At 35.7% G+C, this 13,070-nt stretch overlaps 3 protein-coding genes across 4 annotated transcripts; 2 read left to right on the plus strand and 1 right to left on the minus strand.

Moving 5' to 3' along the window:
- The first annotated feature begins 150 nt into the window (after positions 1-150).
- On the plus strand, positions 151-2,904 carry LOC108222985 (magnesium transporter MRS2-I). The gene is made up of 11 exons (XM_017397006.2): positions 151-509; positions 614-643; positions 760-904; positions 997-1,118; positions 1,414-1,488; positions 1,668-1,883; positions 1,960-2,004; positions 2,134-2,178; positions 2,288-2,317; positions 2,435-2,554; positions 2,639-2,904. The coding sequence occupies exons 1-11, from the start codon at positions 270-272 to the stop codon at positions 2,732-2,734; spliced, it is 1,164 nt and encodes a 387-aa protein (XP_017252495.1). The 5' UTR covers positions 151-269; the 3' UTR covers positions 2,735-2,904.
- A 1,319-nt stretch (positions 2,905-4,223) lies between these two features.
- Positions 4,224-8,317, plus strand: LOC108222982 (E3 ubiquitin protein ligase DRIP2). Its single transcript, XM_017396988.2, has 8 exons — positions 4,224-4,508; positions 4,813-4,941; positions 5,778-5,877; positions 6,019-6,343; positions 6,475-6,899; positions 7,019-7,069; positions 7,591-7,663; positions 7,747-8,317. Exons 2-8 carry the CDS (start codon positions 4,839-4,841, stop codon positions 7,918-7,920), a joined length of 1,251 nt encoding a protein of 416 aa, XP_017252477.1. The 5' UTR covers positions 4,224-4,508; positions 4,813-4,838; the 3' UTR covers positions 7,921-8,317.
- A 1,042-nt stretch (positions 8,318-9,359) lies between these two features.
- Positions 9,360-12,448, minus strand: LOC108222098 (uncharacterized). 2 transcript variants are annotated; one of them, XM_017395994.1, is made up of 3 exons: positions 12,326-12,448; positions 12,136-12,192; positions 9,360-11,862 (listed from the first exon to the last, which is right to left on the minus strand). In XM_017395994.1, the coding sequence occupies exon 3, from the start codon at positions 11,854-11,856 to the stop codon at positions 9,589-9,591; it is 2,268 nt and encodes a 755-aa protein (XP_017251483.1). In that variant the 5' UTR covers positions 11,857-11,862; positions 12,136-12,192; positions 12,326-12,448; the 3' UTR covers positions 9,360-9,588. The 2 variants fall into 2 exon arrangements, with proteins under 2 accessions (XP_017251483.1, XP_017251484.1); XM_017395995.2 differs by lacking the exon at positions 12,326-12,448 and having other exon boundaries at positions 12,136-12,318.
- Between the last annotated feature and the right edge of the window lie 622 nt (positions 12,449-13,070).

Raw genomic sequence — 13,070 nt, forward strand, 5'->3', positions numbered from 1 at the left:
AAATATATATTTATAAAGAGGTTGTTATTTACATGTGCAAAGCTGATCACTTTAATACATTTGCTATTTTAAAACAAATGACAAATTCTACAGCAGTCCCATGCAAAAAATCTCCAGCTATATTTTGTTGGTTTTCATCTCTAGCATCACCACATTTATGATAACTACACATTCCCCTATCCATCAACCCCTTAAATCTTTAATCCTCTATGTTTCTACAAGATCAAATTTTGGTGAGTTTTAGAGGGTGAGTGTATCAGAGTGAAGAAATGAAAACAAACAAGGGGATCATGTTGGATACTCAAGAGTCTCTAAAGAAGAAGACAACAGTTCCAAGAAGCTGGATTTTGATAGATAGAAATGGAGAAAGCAAGATTTTGGAGATGGATAAGTATGATATCATGCAGAGAGTTCGGATTTATGCTAGAGATCTTCGAATCCTCGAGCCCGTGTTGTCTTATCCCTCTGCAATTTTGTGCAGAGAGAGAGCTATTATTCTCAACTTGGAGGTGGTCAAGATTTTAATTTTTATACTAGTTCACAGTTTCTTTCTTTATTTGATTGAATATGAAAAGCATACAACGTAATCAATTCAAATTTTGTTATTTCTCAGCATATAAAAGCAATCATCACAGCTGAAGAGGTATCCCTCAAATTTCCTATAAGTGTATTAAGCAGAATTCAGTGTTCTTGTAATGCTTGTTTAGTCATTGGTTAGTTTTGCATAAAGATTTCATTGCATATGTCTGGTTCGGTTAGGTACTGCTTCAAGATCCGCTTGATGATAATGTTGTTCCCGTTGTCCAAGAACTTGAAAGAAGATTGCCTGTAGTGAAAAAAGGCCAAGGAAATTATGAAGAGAACTTGGGGTCCCCAAATGATATAGAAACCAGTGATGATAATGGTATAACTTCAGAGATGACATTTTTTTAATAACTGAATTCACCATTTTTTCTAAAGACTTTGATTATTCAGTTAAATTTTCCTTCAATGCAGAATTTCCATTTGAGTTGCGGGCTCTAGAAGTGGCACTTGAAGCTATTTGTAGTTTTCTTGATGCCAGAACAATAGAATTGGCAGTTGCAGCCTACCCGGCTTTAGATGAACTGACCTCAAAGGTAAGAGTGACTGAGTAAGGATATACATTTATCTTAGCTTTCGTGGCTAAACAGTAAATTCATTGCAGAAGTTCATATTCCGGTGACTTACACAGGTATATTAACATTTAATCCGAAGATTTGATCTTGTTAGAGGTTGTCTAGTAACATCTTTACTGCCCTATAGTAGTATTTAGGGAAGGTATTGCTTAATGGAACGTAATAAGCAGTATATAATTCATTTATCAAGTGCTGTTATTAATAAGTAATTGGTTGTTTCTAATAATGTACTGTTGTTACCTACAATAATTTGCAGATTAGTAGCCGTAATCTAGATCGTGTACGCAAACTGAAAAGTGCAATGACAAGATTGACCAGCAGGGTTCAAAAGGTATGATGGTCTCTTCCTCTCTTCTCTGTTTACTCGGGGAGAAACAGAATTTAGTGTTTGATGCCTTTGTTTTAAGTTCAAATTACCTTCTGCTTATCTGCATTCTACTGTTTAGCATCTCCAAGTGAGAATAACCTGCTTCCCCTAGTGAAATAAGTTCAACTGCATGTGGTTTCTAGGTAATGGATGAAATTGAACAGCTTTTGGATGATGAAGGTGACATGTCCGGACTTTACTTATCAAGGAAACTAGATGGTGTATCTTCGCCAAGCAGTCGTAATGGGGTTCATAAGTGGTTATCCGTCTCTCCAACTTTAGGCTCAAAGAAAAGCAGGGAAGGTGCAGCAACTATACATGGAGAAAACCATCTTGAAGAACTCGAAATGTTGCTAGAGGTTGTAGATATTTTTGTTGCAATTTGCCTTTTGTTCTAGAGTTATTTAGAAGCACCTAATGGTATTCATTTTGCAGGCTTATTGTACACAAGTTGAAGGCACACTAAACAGACTGAAAACGGTAATCATATGCCTAAACACTCATACTTAAGCTCTTGTTCTTCAGAACTCAATATTTCTCCCAAATGATATACTCCAGCTTTATATCAGCAACATTTGACTTATTGATTAGAATTAATTGTCTTTCCAGCTGCGGGAATACATTGATCACACAGAAGATTACCTTAATATTCAGGTAAGCAACCCTCCAGACGATAGTCATACATAGAATACATATTTGTGCATGATCTTCTTAGGAAATGATAACTAAAACTGCAATTGAGGACTTCCTGTCTTTGTTTCAGCTGGACCATCATCGTAACCAACTGATTCAGGTACCTTGGCTGCTTCTGATATAACTTTTCCGCGTTCCCTATTGTCATCTTGCTTGTTTTTTTGCAGACAAGTTGTTTGGCCATGTTCCTTACAAATTTACACTTTGTTTTTCTCAGCTGGAGCTAGTTCTGAGTTCTATGAATGTATCCCTATCTATATACTCTTTAGTGACCGCGATTTTTGGCATGAACATTCCATATACATGGACTGACAACCACGGATATGTATTTAAGTGGGTAAGTACAATGTCACGAATGCTTTGCTAGCTGCAGCACTAAAATGTACTCTATGTACTTAGCCTTGCCTATCTTCCTTTGCAGGTAGTCATAGTATCCGGCATTGTGTCTGCCTTCACTTTCATGGCAATAATTATCTATGCACGGCAAAAACGTCTCATTGGATCTTGGTTTTGTTAGCACTGTAATGCACATGAATCAGTTCATTGTGCAACCAGTTTTTATATCTGTGTTGGATAGTCATTCTAACAGTGATCAAGATTCTGATCTGTCCAAATACTGTTCTATGTAATCTGTGGGATATTTCAATATTCTGAATCAGTAAGCAATCCAGAAAAAATTGAATTTCATTTGTGCACATTGAATGAAAATTTATTGGATTCCTTAGGCACTGGTTTACCATACCAAGTGTCACAATGAGCAATAATTGTGTGAGAGTGCTGTTAAAGTAAAATTCCCATTTAATACATGTTTCTATTTTTATTTTGGGCAATGCTAGAGACCCCAAATATTTTCCCAAAAAATCTTTACCAAATGACGTGGCAAACACTTGGAATATTATAATTGGGTGATTGATGAATCTGCAGGGGGGTCTCATTAATATGGGAGTGAAAACAACCAATCACACTTTGACACGTCATTTGGGAAAAAATTTTGGGAAAGTTTTTTGGGGTCTCTAGCATTTTCCTTTTATTTTTTTTTACAGAATACATGTTTCTATTTTAGTTTAGATTATCATCAAAATAGAATAAACTCACCAAATTCAACAACTTCACTGAACAGAAATTCCCGGAATCATATCATCACAGATGTATATAAATTAGGCCCCTCACCCAACCCTTAGGTTTGTCAATAAAAGGGGTTCGGATTGTACCGACAAAACATAACAAAAAATCTAACTAAGATTTTTGAAAAGCTAACTAAAATATTATTAAAGTTGTCAAAATTTGAATTCTGGTAAAATAAAATAGGTTTGACTACTTCTTTTCTTTTTTATTTTTGTCATAAGGTTTTACTTCTTTTCAAGTGCATATCAAAATTTAGGGGTGTACTTGAAGTTCTAAATGTTTATTTTCGGTTGGATTATAAACTATCGAATAATCAATTTATATATTAATAAGTTCATCTTTTTTGAAATTATATATTAATAATTCACAAAAATTTACATGTATACAATGAGAATTTTTCTAAAATTCCTTATTATTAAACTATATATAATCAAGATTTTAAAATTTTGGGCATTTAATTTATATTTAAAATGAATTATATTGGAAATATTCATTTAAATTATAGAAGTATTTAATATAAATTAGTTTAAAATTTTAGTGGCCTTCAGAAATTTATTGACTTTATATATATACTTATACATTATGAATCATATACTAAAATTACATAAAAATAATAATTTAAATACACTTTTTTAGTTTTAGAGTATAATTTATTACACATATATACAATAACAAAAATAAAACTATAAAAAAGTAAAACTAAATTCACTGTCAATGAAATCTTAAAGCAAAATGTCATTATTAAAATTCATAAGATATTTGGTACTAAATATTTACCCTCGGTCTAGTAGATAATAGATTCCTCGACTCGGCGCTATGTCCCCTGGGCGCATGTTATCGCATAGCCCATCTTTATTGAAATTCAACATTGTAATAAAATTGAGAATGCAATTGATGGGGCAAATAAAAGAAAAACAAAAAACAAAAAAGAAGTGTGTTTGGATTCATGCTAATATTGAAACAGCCTCTTTCCATATTTCTGCAAGTCTAGATTTCAACTCCCAAACAGATCATAAGTCATCTAGATCTTGCTCCTGTCTGAAATCAGTTAGCCGTATGTTTATAAGTAGCAACTCAAAACCCACGTTGCTTCTGCTGTAATCCACTCTTCGATTCATTTACAAGCACACCCATCTTCAAATCTCATCGCATTTCTTGATTTACAGGTCTCTCTCTCTCTCTCTCTCTCTCTCTCGATGTATGTATATAACTATACATGTATATATCTATGCTATGTATGCATAACTAAAATGTTTACACTCATATGTGTATGTATGTACTTCCTACATATACATGTATGTATTCTTTTTATGCTTAGAACATGTGTGTGTGTGTGTGTGTGTTTTGATAAGTTTATGATGTATTGGTAGAGTTTATTATGGGAAGGGATTGTACTTTGTTGTGTTTGAACTTTGATGTATTGGATTTGTTTTGTATTTGTTTGGTTGTTGACATGCAATATTGGTTTAGGTACGTGGGGATTTTTGGTGAATGAGATGGGGAGAGTGAAGAGAGAGGCAATTGTAGCATGTATGACATGTCCTCTTTGCAAGAACATTCTCAGAGATGCCACTACAATTTCCGAATGTCTACATACGTGTTAGTTCTTCTTTCTCTCCTCTTTCGATTAATTGTTGTTCAGACTTTGGATTTTAAGTTTTGATTGGTAGGAGCTAGCGGATGTTCTCGATTGATCAAACATCTTTTACACTCCCTTCACTTAAAACCCATTTTTGCCGGAGTGTTAAGTGGATCAGTAGTATGCAGGGTTCTAACTAAAAAATTCAAGTTTACTTGAGCTGCAGACAGACTCTCCATAACCTTAAAGTGTTTGCAGATGGGGTGATTAGATTCGTATATACTGTGTATCTTAAGGTGTCTTCACTTAATATATATGTTTTGCCTCATAGGCCATAGCCATCTGTTTCTTTGGACTTGTATTTTCTGTTACTATGTAGGCTGAGTTGGGGAAAATTGGTGAATAGGCATTACTGAATTAATTTATTTTGTTTTGGTTTTATATAGTTATGAGATGCACTTGCCAGTGAAACAGGTGTCTTTTGTACTATTAAAATCTTGAACTTCTTAAGAAATAAGGTTTGAGTCATTATCCCCCACCCCTAATTTCTTCCAAGATTGAAGCTTTGTGCTGGAAGTCTTATCACGATGAATTCTAATTGATGTGGGGTGTTTCTTTTTTGGTGGGAAAACTAGTGGTTTGTTGTAGTTTTCATACTATATAAGGCCTTATTTTGGTCACTTAAAGTGTTATTTCCATGGAGTGACCCGTGAAAGATATATATTTCACTCTAGTGGTACAAGACCACTTTCCTCCACCCCTCCTAGAAAGAAGTTGCTTTTAGCTTAGGCGCTTAGCCGTTAATAAATGTTTCTTTGAATTTTCTGATTTGTAATAAATTTTGAATCTTATTCAGTTTGCAGAAAATGTATCTGCAATAAACTTTCTGAAGAGGAACTAGAATGCTGTCCTATATGCAAAATTGATTTGGGTTGTGTGCCAGAGGAGAAGCTGAGGTCTGATGATCCTTTAAAAATGCAATATAGTGTTTTCTTTATTGTCAATCGTTCTAGGTGCATGATCATATGTTGTTCATGTAAAATATATCAAAATTTGTTTTTATTTTAGCTTAATAGGTAGAGATTTTGCATTCTCAGGCCAGATCATATTTTGCAAGATTTAAGAGCAAAGATCTTTCCTTACAAAAGAAGAAAGTTGGATCCACCTGAAGCTATTTCTTCCATTGCATTACCTGAAAGAAGAAAGGAAAGGTCACTCTCTTCATTGGTAGTCAACACTCCTAAAGTTTCACCAAAGACTGCACTGACTGGGAAAAGATCAAAAGCAACTGCTAGAAAGTCGCTGAGAGGTTCTAGTTTTTCAGTTCAGAAACATGTTAAGAAAGAGGAAGATTATGAAAGTGATTCAGAGAGCTTTAACTCACGCGAGACACTGACCAAGTTCTCTCAGACCATAAGGCAGGTAAGATGTCTGGCCTCTTATCCTGGTTCCTGTAGTGTAAGACTTTTACTGCTCGAGCTCTAAAAGTGGTAGTTTATAATGTATATGCTTCTCTTTCAGTGGTTTTTAAGAATATACATTTTTATGTGCAGAATTTTTCAAATGGTGAACCGTCTAGTCATTCTATACCAAATATAGGAACAGACAGTGGTGCTAGCACAGGGGAGGGGAAAGCTGATCTATGGAAGCCTCTGAACTTCCTGGTAGAAGTTGCAAATAGGAGTAAATCCTCAAAGTCTACCTCACAAGAACCTGCATCCAAATCAGAACCTACAAATGTTGCGAAGACTAAAGGACTTTCTTTTAGAAATAAACGGAAAACCAAAGATAAAAGGAATAGCACCGGTTTAAATCCTCCTGAATCTGAAAGACAGAATTTGTTAAGTTTGGGTCAAAAAAAGGCAGATACTTCTGGAAAATCAAACGTTTCTCTGCAGGCTGTGTTAGATGCTAACAGCATCAGGCATGACAGAAGATTAAGTCCAGTTTGGTGCTCATTAGTGGCTTCTAAAGACCTGTGAGAATCTTGTTATAATTCATCGTTTAAAGACGAGATTTCTAGGGCAATTAAAATTTTGTTTTATCATCTTGTTGACAATTGGTAATATCTAAGATCCTGCATTTCAACTGTTTCAGGGAAGACTATAGGTCCTTGCCCCAGATACCTGCAAGTTTCTTGAGAATAAAGTATGTGTTCTTATCTCCCTTAGTGTATGCTTTGTATGATTATGCCTGTCTACTTCAAAGCATTGTAAGATCAACCTTTTTTTCTTAGGATGGACTAGTATGACTGATTTATTTTCTACATGGTTGTCATGTATTATATGGTTTGCTAATTGGAATAGAGCTGTTTTTATTATCAACCATCTGCTGCTTTACTTTTTTTTTTTGTGGCTAATAAAATTTGACTTTGACTTTAAACCCTAAAGCACCTTAACCGTATCAGATTAGAGGTTCACGAGTGATTTTCAAGGAAGAAGTTAGTCTCACTACTTCTCTTTGTTGTGTGTCTTCATCTATGCTAATGTTTAGCTGTGATGTGACAGACCAGCAGTGACTTGTCAAGTATAGCAACAAGCTTTGAGAGTTCTGAGTAACCATAGTATATTTTTGCTGTTTTAAAAGTGCGAAAGATAACTATGTATTGAAAAGGGTACAAATACCATGACTTTTCCTTAGTTATCTCAATTTTCCATAATATCTTGCAGGGATGGAAGCACATCTGTTTCCTTTATACAGAAATACCTGATGAGGAAACTAGACCTTCCAAGTGAAGACGAAGTGAGTGATCACATCTTTTACAGCCTGTATGTTACTCGAGCATTTATATTAAAAATAAAGTGTATTTTTTTTTTGCGCTACAGGTTGAGATAAGATGCAGGGGAGAGCCAGTTATCCCCACATTGCAACTGTATAAACTGATTGAACTGTGGCTACAGACAGTATCAACATCCGAAAAAATATCTGCAACAATTGGGTCCTCTGCTGAGGAATTTGTGATGGTCTTAGGATATGCTCGCAAACCTGCATCTGCATGAGCCTACTGCCTATATATAGCAATGATATTCTCCAAAGCCAGTAAAATTATGATGCGCACTGCTATTGCAGTCTCTGCTGAGTTTTTTTTTCTAATTTTTTTCCGGGGGTCTGTTCCATTATATTTTCACCTTGCATCATACTCAGCTGGGAGGGGAGAGGAATTGATTTCATTTAATTTTCATTGAGCACCATATCCAGCTGGGGATTTCTTGGGGGTGGGGGGGATTGGTTCCATTTTTTTTTTTTGTTGACCATATTCAGCTGTTGTAACTTATTTATGTTTGTATTTTGTAGTATTTCTGCCCTTTCTCACTGCATTTTTTGGATATTTCAATGTGTTTTCACATTAATTTCATAATGTAATATATATATACATGCATACAGTGATTACTGGCAGTGACCCTTCATTCATTACGACTTGCTAATTATTGTTAACGAAGAGCAGAGTACTTTTCTTCAAAACTATGGAGTTTAAGATATGATTTTACAGTCACCAGAGGATTAAGGTCAATTGCTCCATATCACACTGTATACATTATTAATCGATGAACTTGAGTGATTCGTAGCTAAGCCTGAGTGCAATTGTGCTCACTGTATTTGTAAAAATAACAGCAGGCCATATTACATGCCTTCGGAAAAACATGCTTCAATTCGGCCACAAGTACGGAGTTCATCAGTCCTGGTAACCAATTGTGCAGTTTGCAAAAGCTTGGCTTTGATACTTCTTGCAGATGCATACTTTCCAACATTACATGAAGGGTGTCTACTAGGGGTGACCTCGAAAAAGGAGTGTAACAAAACTGGTGTAGCCGTGCAGGGATCCACAGTCCGCCAATCATCCCAGGGCACAGGGCCGCTTCCATAAGATGCAAAACATAAAACTCTTCCCCCATCCAAAGCAACCATGTAGTCTGAGAAGTCCTCATAAAATTTCAGTCACGCAAGCGTGTAGGATTCAGAGAATCCAGAAATTTATCATCAAGACTTGATGATGTACGCATGAAAGAACAACACGAAGAACACTATAGAATCTCATCTTAAATTTGAATTAAATGACGTGAAAGTAGCATTTTTCATTTGTTTGTGTGTTAAGAGTGTCATTTATGTTGGTCACAAAGTCTGCACCTAGCAATGGAGCTGCTATGAATTAAACTGCAGAATCTTGTTTAGCAACTATGTTTTTTATTCTAATCCAGTAATCCGCTTATCAATTGAAAGCACACGATAAATGATTCAAATGCAGCAAACAATTTTCTTTTATCCCAAAATACAAACTGCATCGTCAAAGAGGGCTCTACCCGCTTTACTCAAATTTCAACTTACTACATTGTCATGGCCAGAGGCAAGAAATAAGTCTTTAACACTCGACTGTCTCTGTATACTCGTCCAGTAGACATCTCACACATAATAAACATGCATTACATGTAGTTTTTCTTCATCGCAGAAAAGGTTCTCCAAATATTTTCAGTTCTAATAATTCATAGAGCAATGTACATGTAGCCATCCGTAACTAAGAACAAATGAGAATCCAAAGTTTTCACAGATGGAAACATGTGAGTTGTAGAATCATTAGTCTTGATAGGTATTTAACAAAACTAGTAATCACCCGAGCCTAGAAGAAATAAGAAATTTTTTAAATAACAAAGAGCATTTTTACAGTCATTAATCTAGATAGGCGTTGAACACGTACTTCGGAAGTGTCCGGGTTGATAGCAGCGGCTGCAATGGACAGTCCGCTTTACACGACCTAGATCTGCTGAACGAACTCGCCTTTTTCTCGGTTTAGATAGAGGTGGAATAGACTTAGGTGGGTTAATAACAATATTGGGAACAGAATTTTCATCAGCTTGGTTCCATTGTCTCTTGTCCGGAACAGGATGTATCGTCTCAGAGTATGCATTGCGATAAGCTGCTACAGTATAACAGCTCTCCGTGAAACGATAAACAGTTTGATTGCAGAAGAGAAGAGCTGCTGCAGCATGAGAACACGGCAATCCTAGCAGCTGCCATCCTTGACATGTACACCAACATTTCTGAATATCCACAATAAATGGGAGTTCAGCTGATAAGACCTCATATTCTGCCTCATTCGCTCGGAACACCTGGTAAGTGCGTGCACACTCAATAGCCCCAGACACAAGCTTTTCCGCAGAAGGGACAAGAATGGATGCCCATTGTGTACTAGCTTCACGTCTCTCACAGAACCATGTCATTAATTGTCGACGGATGCACTCCATCATTTGTATTATTGGAAGCTTACAAGCATTTACTATCCATGAATCCAGTGATTCTACAATATTAGCAGTCAATTGCCCAATTTTTGTACCTTTGAAATAGGCATTCGCCCATAACTGAGGAGAAAGTTGTTGAATCCAAGAAGCTGCTTCTTGTGATGTGGCTCCGATCTCCAGCATTATTGATTCATATTCGAAGATAGTAAGAGCATTGGCAGCTTCCAGGAAGAGATTGGCAAGTTTCTTGTGGTTGAATTCTTTCTTAAAACTTTCAATAAGAAAGCGCATGCAGTATCCATGGAATGCAGTGGGGAAGCTCTGCTCCACTCCATCAACAATGCCCCTTTTCATGTTAGACAATATTGTAAGCTCTGGAATGCATTCAGTTTTTGCTTTCATCAATTCATGCAGCTCGGACAGAAACCATATCCAGTTCTCATCATTTTCCTCCTCGACGACCCCAAATGCCAAAGGAAAAAGTTCCCCATTACCATCATAACCAGTAGCATATAACAAGGTGCAGAGATGCTTGCTATTTGGAACAATTCTGTCAAGGCAAAGTAGAGGCCTGCAGCCATTTAGAAACCCGTAGATTAGAGCATGATAGGAAACAAATAGGCGCTGGAAAGAACTATCTGCAGGATTCACATATACTGTTGCAATGCTTCCGGGATTGGTTCGTCTTATTTGGTCACAATACTGTGGAAGAAGGCGATAATCTCCTTCAGTTGACTCTTGGAGAATAGCCATTACCCGTTCTTTTCCTCTCCAGGCTTGCTTATATGACAAGGTGATGCCGTGATCACGGTTAATCTTTTCCACTATATCCTTTGGCTTGTAGTTTGGATTTTCCTTGATAATTTGTTCCAGAGAATTGGCAATCCATTGAACCGAGGCTTGTTGATGACCTAGATGTGTGATTCCACCGCAGTTATGCTCTGCATGCATGGTTCTAATCGTGCAAGTAGGAACACCAGGATTTTTTGCAGCATGAAGTCTCCATGGGCAGCCCTTAGTTGCACATTTAGCAGTGAAGCGAGTCTGGTCAGATTTAAGAGTCATAATCTCAAAATGAAGAGCAATGGCAGTCTCCTTTATTACTCTACGACAACTTGAAACATCCGGAAACGTTTGCCCTACAGCTAATTCAAAGACGGGATCCGTAACAAGCCTCCTGCTTTGAAGGACCGGTGGTGAAACCACCAAGGGAAGATCAAACATATCAGAATGAAGTGCATTCCCCATATCATCATTTTGGTGCACAATATCCAAGTTCTTGTCAACTTCAGAATTCTCTAAAATAGTTAATCCATGATTCTCTAATAAACCAAACTCATAATTCTCTACATAAGCATTCAACTGAGGACGACACTCCTCAATGCCGATTTCATTTAAATCAACATCGGGCTTAGCACTTTTACCTTGATCCGTTCCATTTCCATTCTCATGTTTATCCCCATGATTTTTTATTTGCGAAAGAACTAATTCACAGTCCACCAACAATTCTCTCTCATTATCCAGCCTCAAGCTTACATCATCGTAACTTTCGTGTCCCAAACTCAACACGCTTTCATTAGACTGTTGAAATACCAAATTACAACTCTGTCCAAACACCGAATCTTGATCACGGCTTCCTAAATGCTCGTTCTGGACTAACATCGAACCTCCTTTTCCCTCACTAATTAAATGATCTTGTGCCATATTCTCCTAAATATCAAACATAACACACTCAAACTGCCGCAAAATAATCTAAAAAACAACAACAAACATCTTAAACTCGAATCATAATTCTATTTTAAAATAAAACCTGATTTCCTTTGAATCTGATCGCTTGTCAATTTACTCAAGACAAAAACAACTCTACGTAATCCATTAAAATGAATCAAGATTTTAAGCTACTAGTCTACTTTAAACAAATATCTCACAAACAAATATACAGACATTCGATTCATACTATTATTCGAATTTAATTGAGCTTACCAAGAGGAGCAAATAGATTTTAATTTGTGATCCGAATCGCTTTATCGAACACTAGACCTGCAAAATCAGAAATTAGTGAGGGCATATATAGAATCAAGAGTTAAAAAAGGGAAACTAGGGTTTATTGAATAGTTACTAGTTAGAGATAAAAAAGATATATATTTAAATTTGGCGGGGAGGGTGAAATTACGGGATGAGGGATGGAAGGGTAGAGAAAAGCAAGGGCATCAAGGGGAAATCCGATAAACAAACTACAGTTTGTATCGTTGCCGGGTCACTTCGGCTCATAGAGTCATATTCTCGGAGTTTACGAATCACAGGGTCCTAACTAAAATCAATTTAGATACAAAATAAAATAATTATTTATTTAACTTGTTTTTTTATTTTATAAGATTTCAGTATTTTATTATTTTGTTTTTATATATAAAAAAAATCAGTTTAGATGCCCTCTGCATGCATATTTATATAAAAATTCCAACGTATCTTAAGCACCGGACTTCTGAACATAAATTCTATTTCCTTTTAACCATAAATTCATAAATTTTATTTTATATTTTCGTGAAGGCTGCCCTGTGCTTTAGAACATGTTTGCATAAATTTAACATAAGATGACTCAAAATTAAATGTGCCTAATTGATCTTATCAACAAATTATGATTTGTTATTAATTTAAAAATAAAAAATTGATTAATTATGATTTGAATGATAATATTAGTTTATCGTTTAAAATTACAAAAACAAAATAAAACCAAACCCGCTTAGAGTATGGTCTGAGGAAATAATATATTCAGAAAAAACATTTATTACGATTCTATGACATAAGTGAATTTTCATCATTTTTTTAACTACAACCATTTTTACAAATAAATAATTTTCAGCTCTAAATTTTCAAAAAATTCTAAGAACCCACTGCACTTATTCTCAAGGAGCTCACGC

Source organism: Daucus carota, chromosome 5, assembly GCF_001625215.2.
Source record: "Daucus carota subsp. sativus chromosome 5, DH1 v3.0, whole genome shotgun sequence".
NCBI classification, from domain to species: domain Eukaryota; kingdom Viridiplantae; phylum Streptophyta; class Magnoliopsida; order Apiales; family Apiaceae; genus Daucus; species Daucus carota.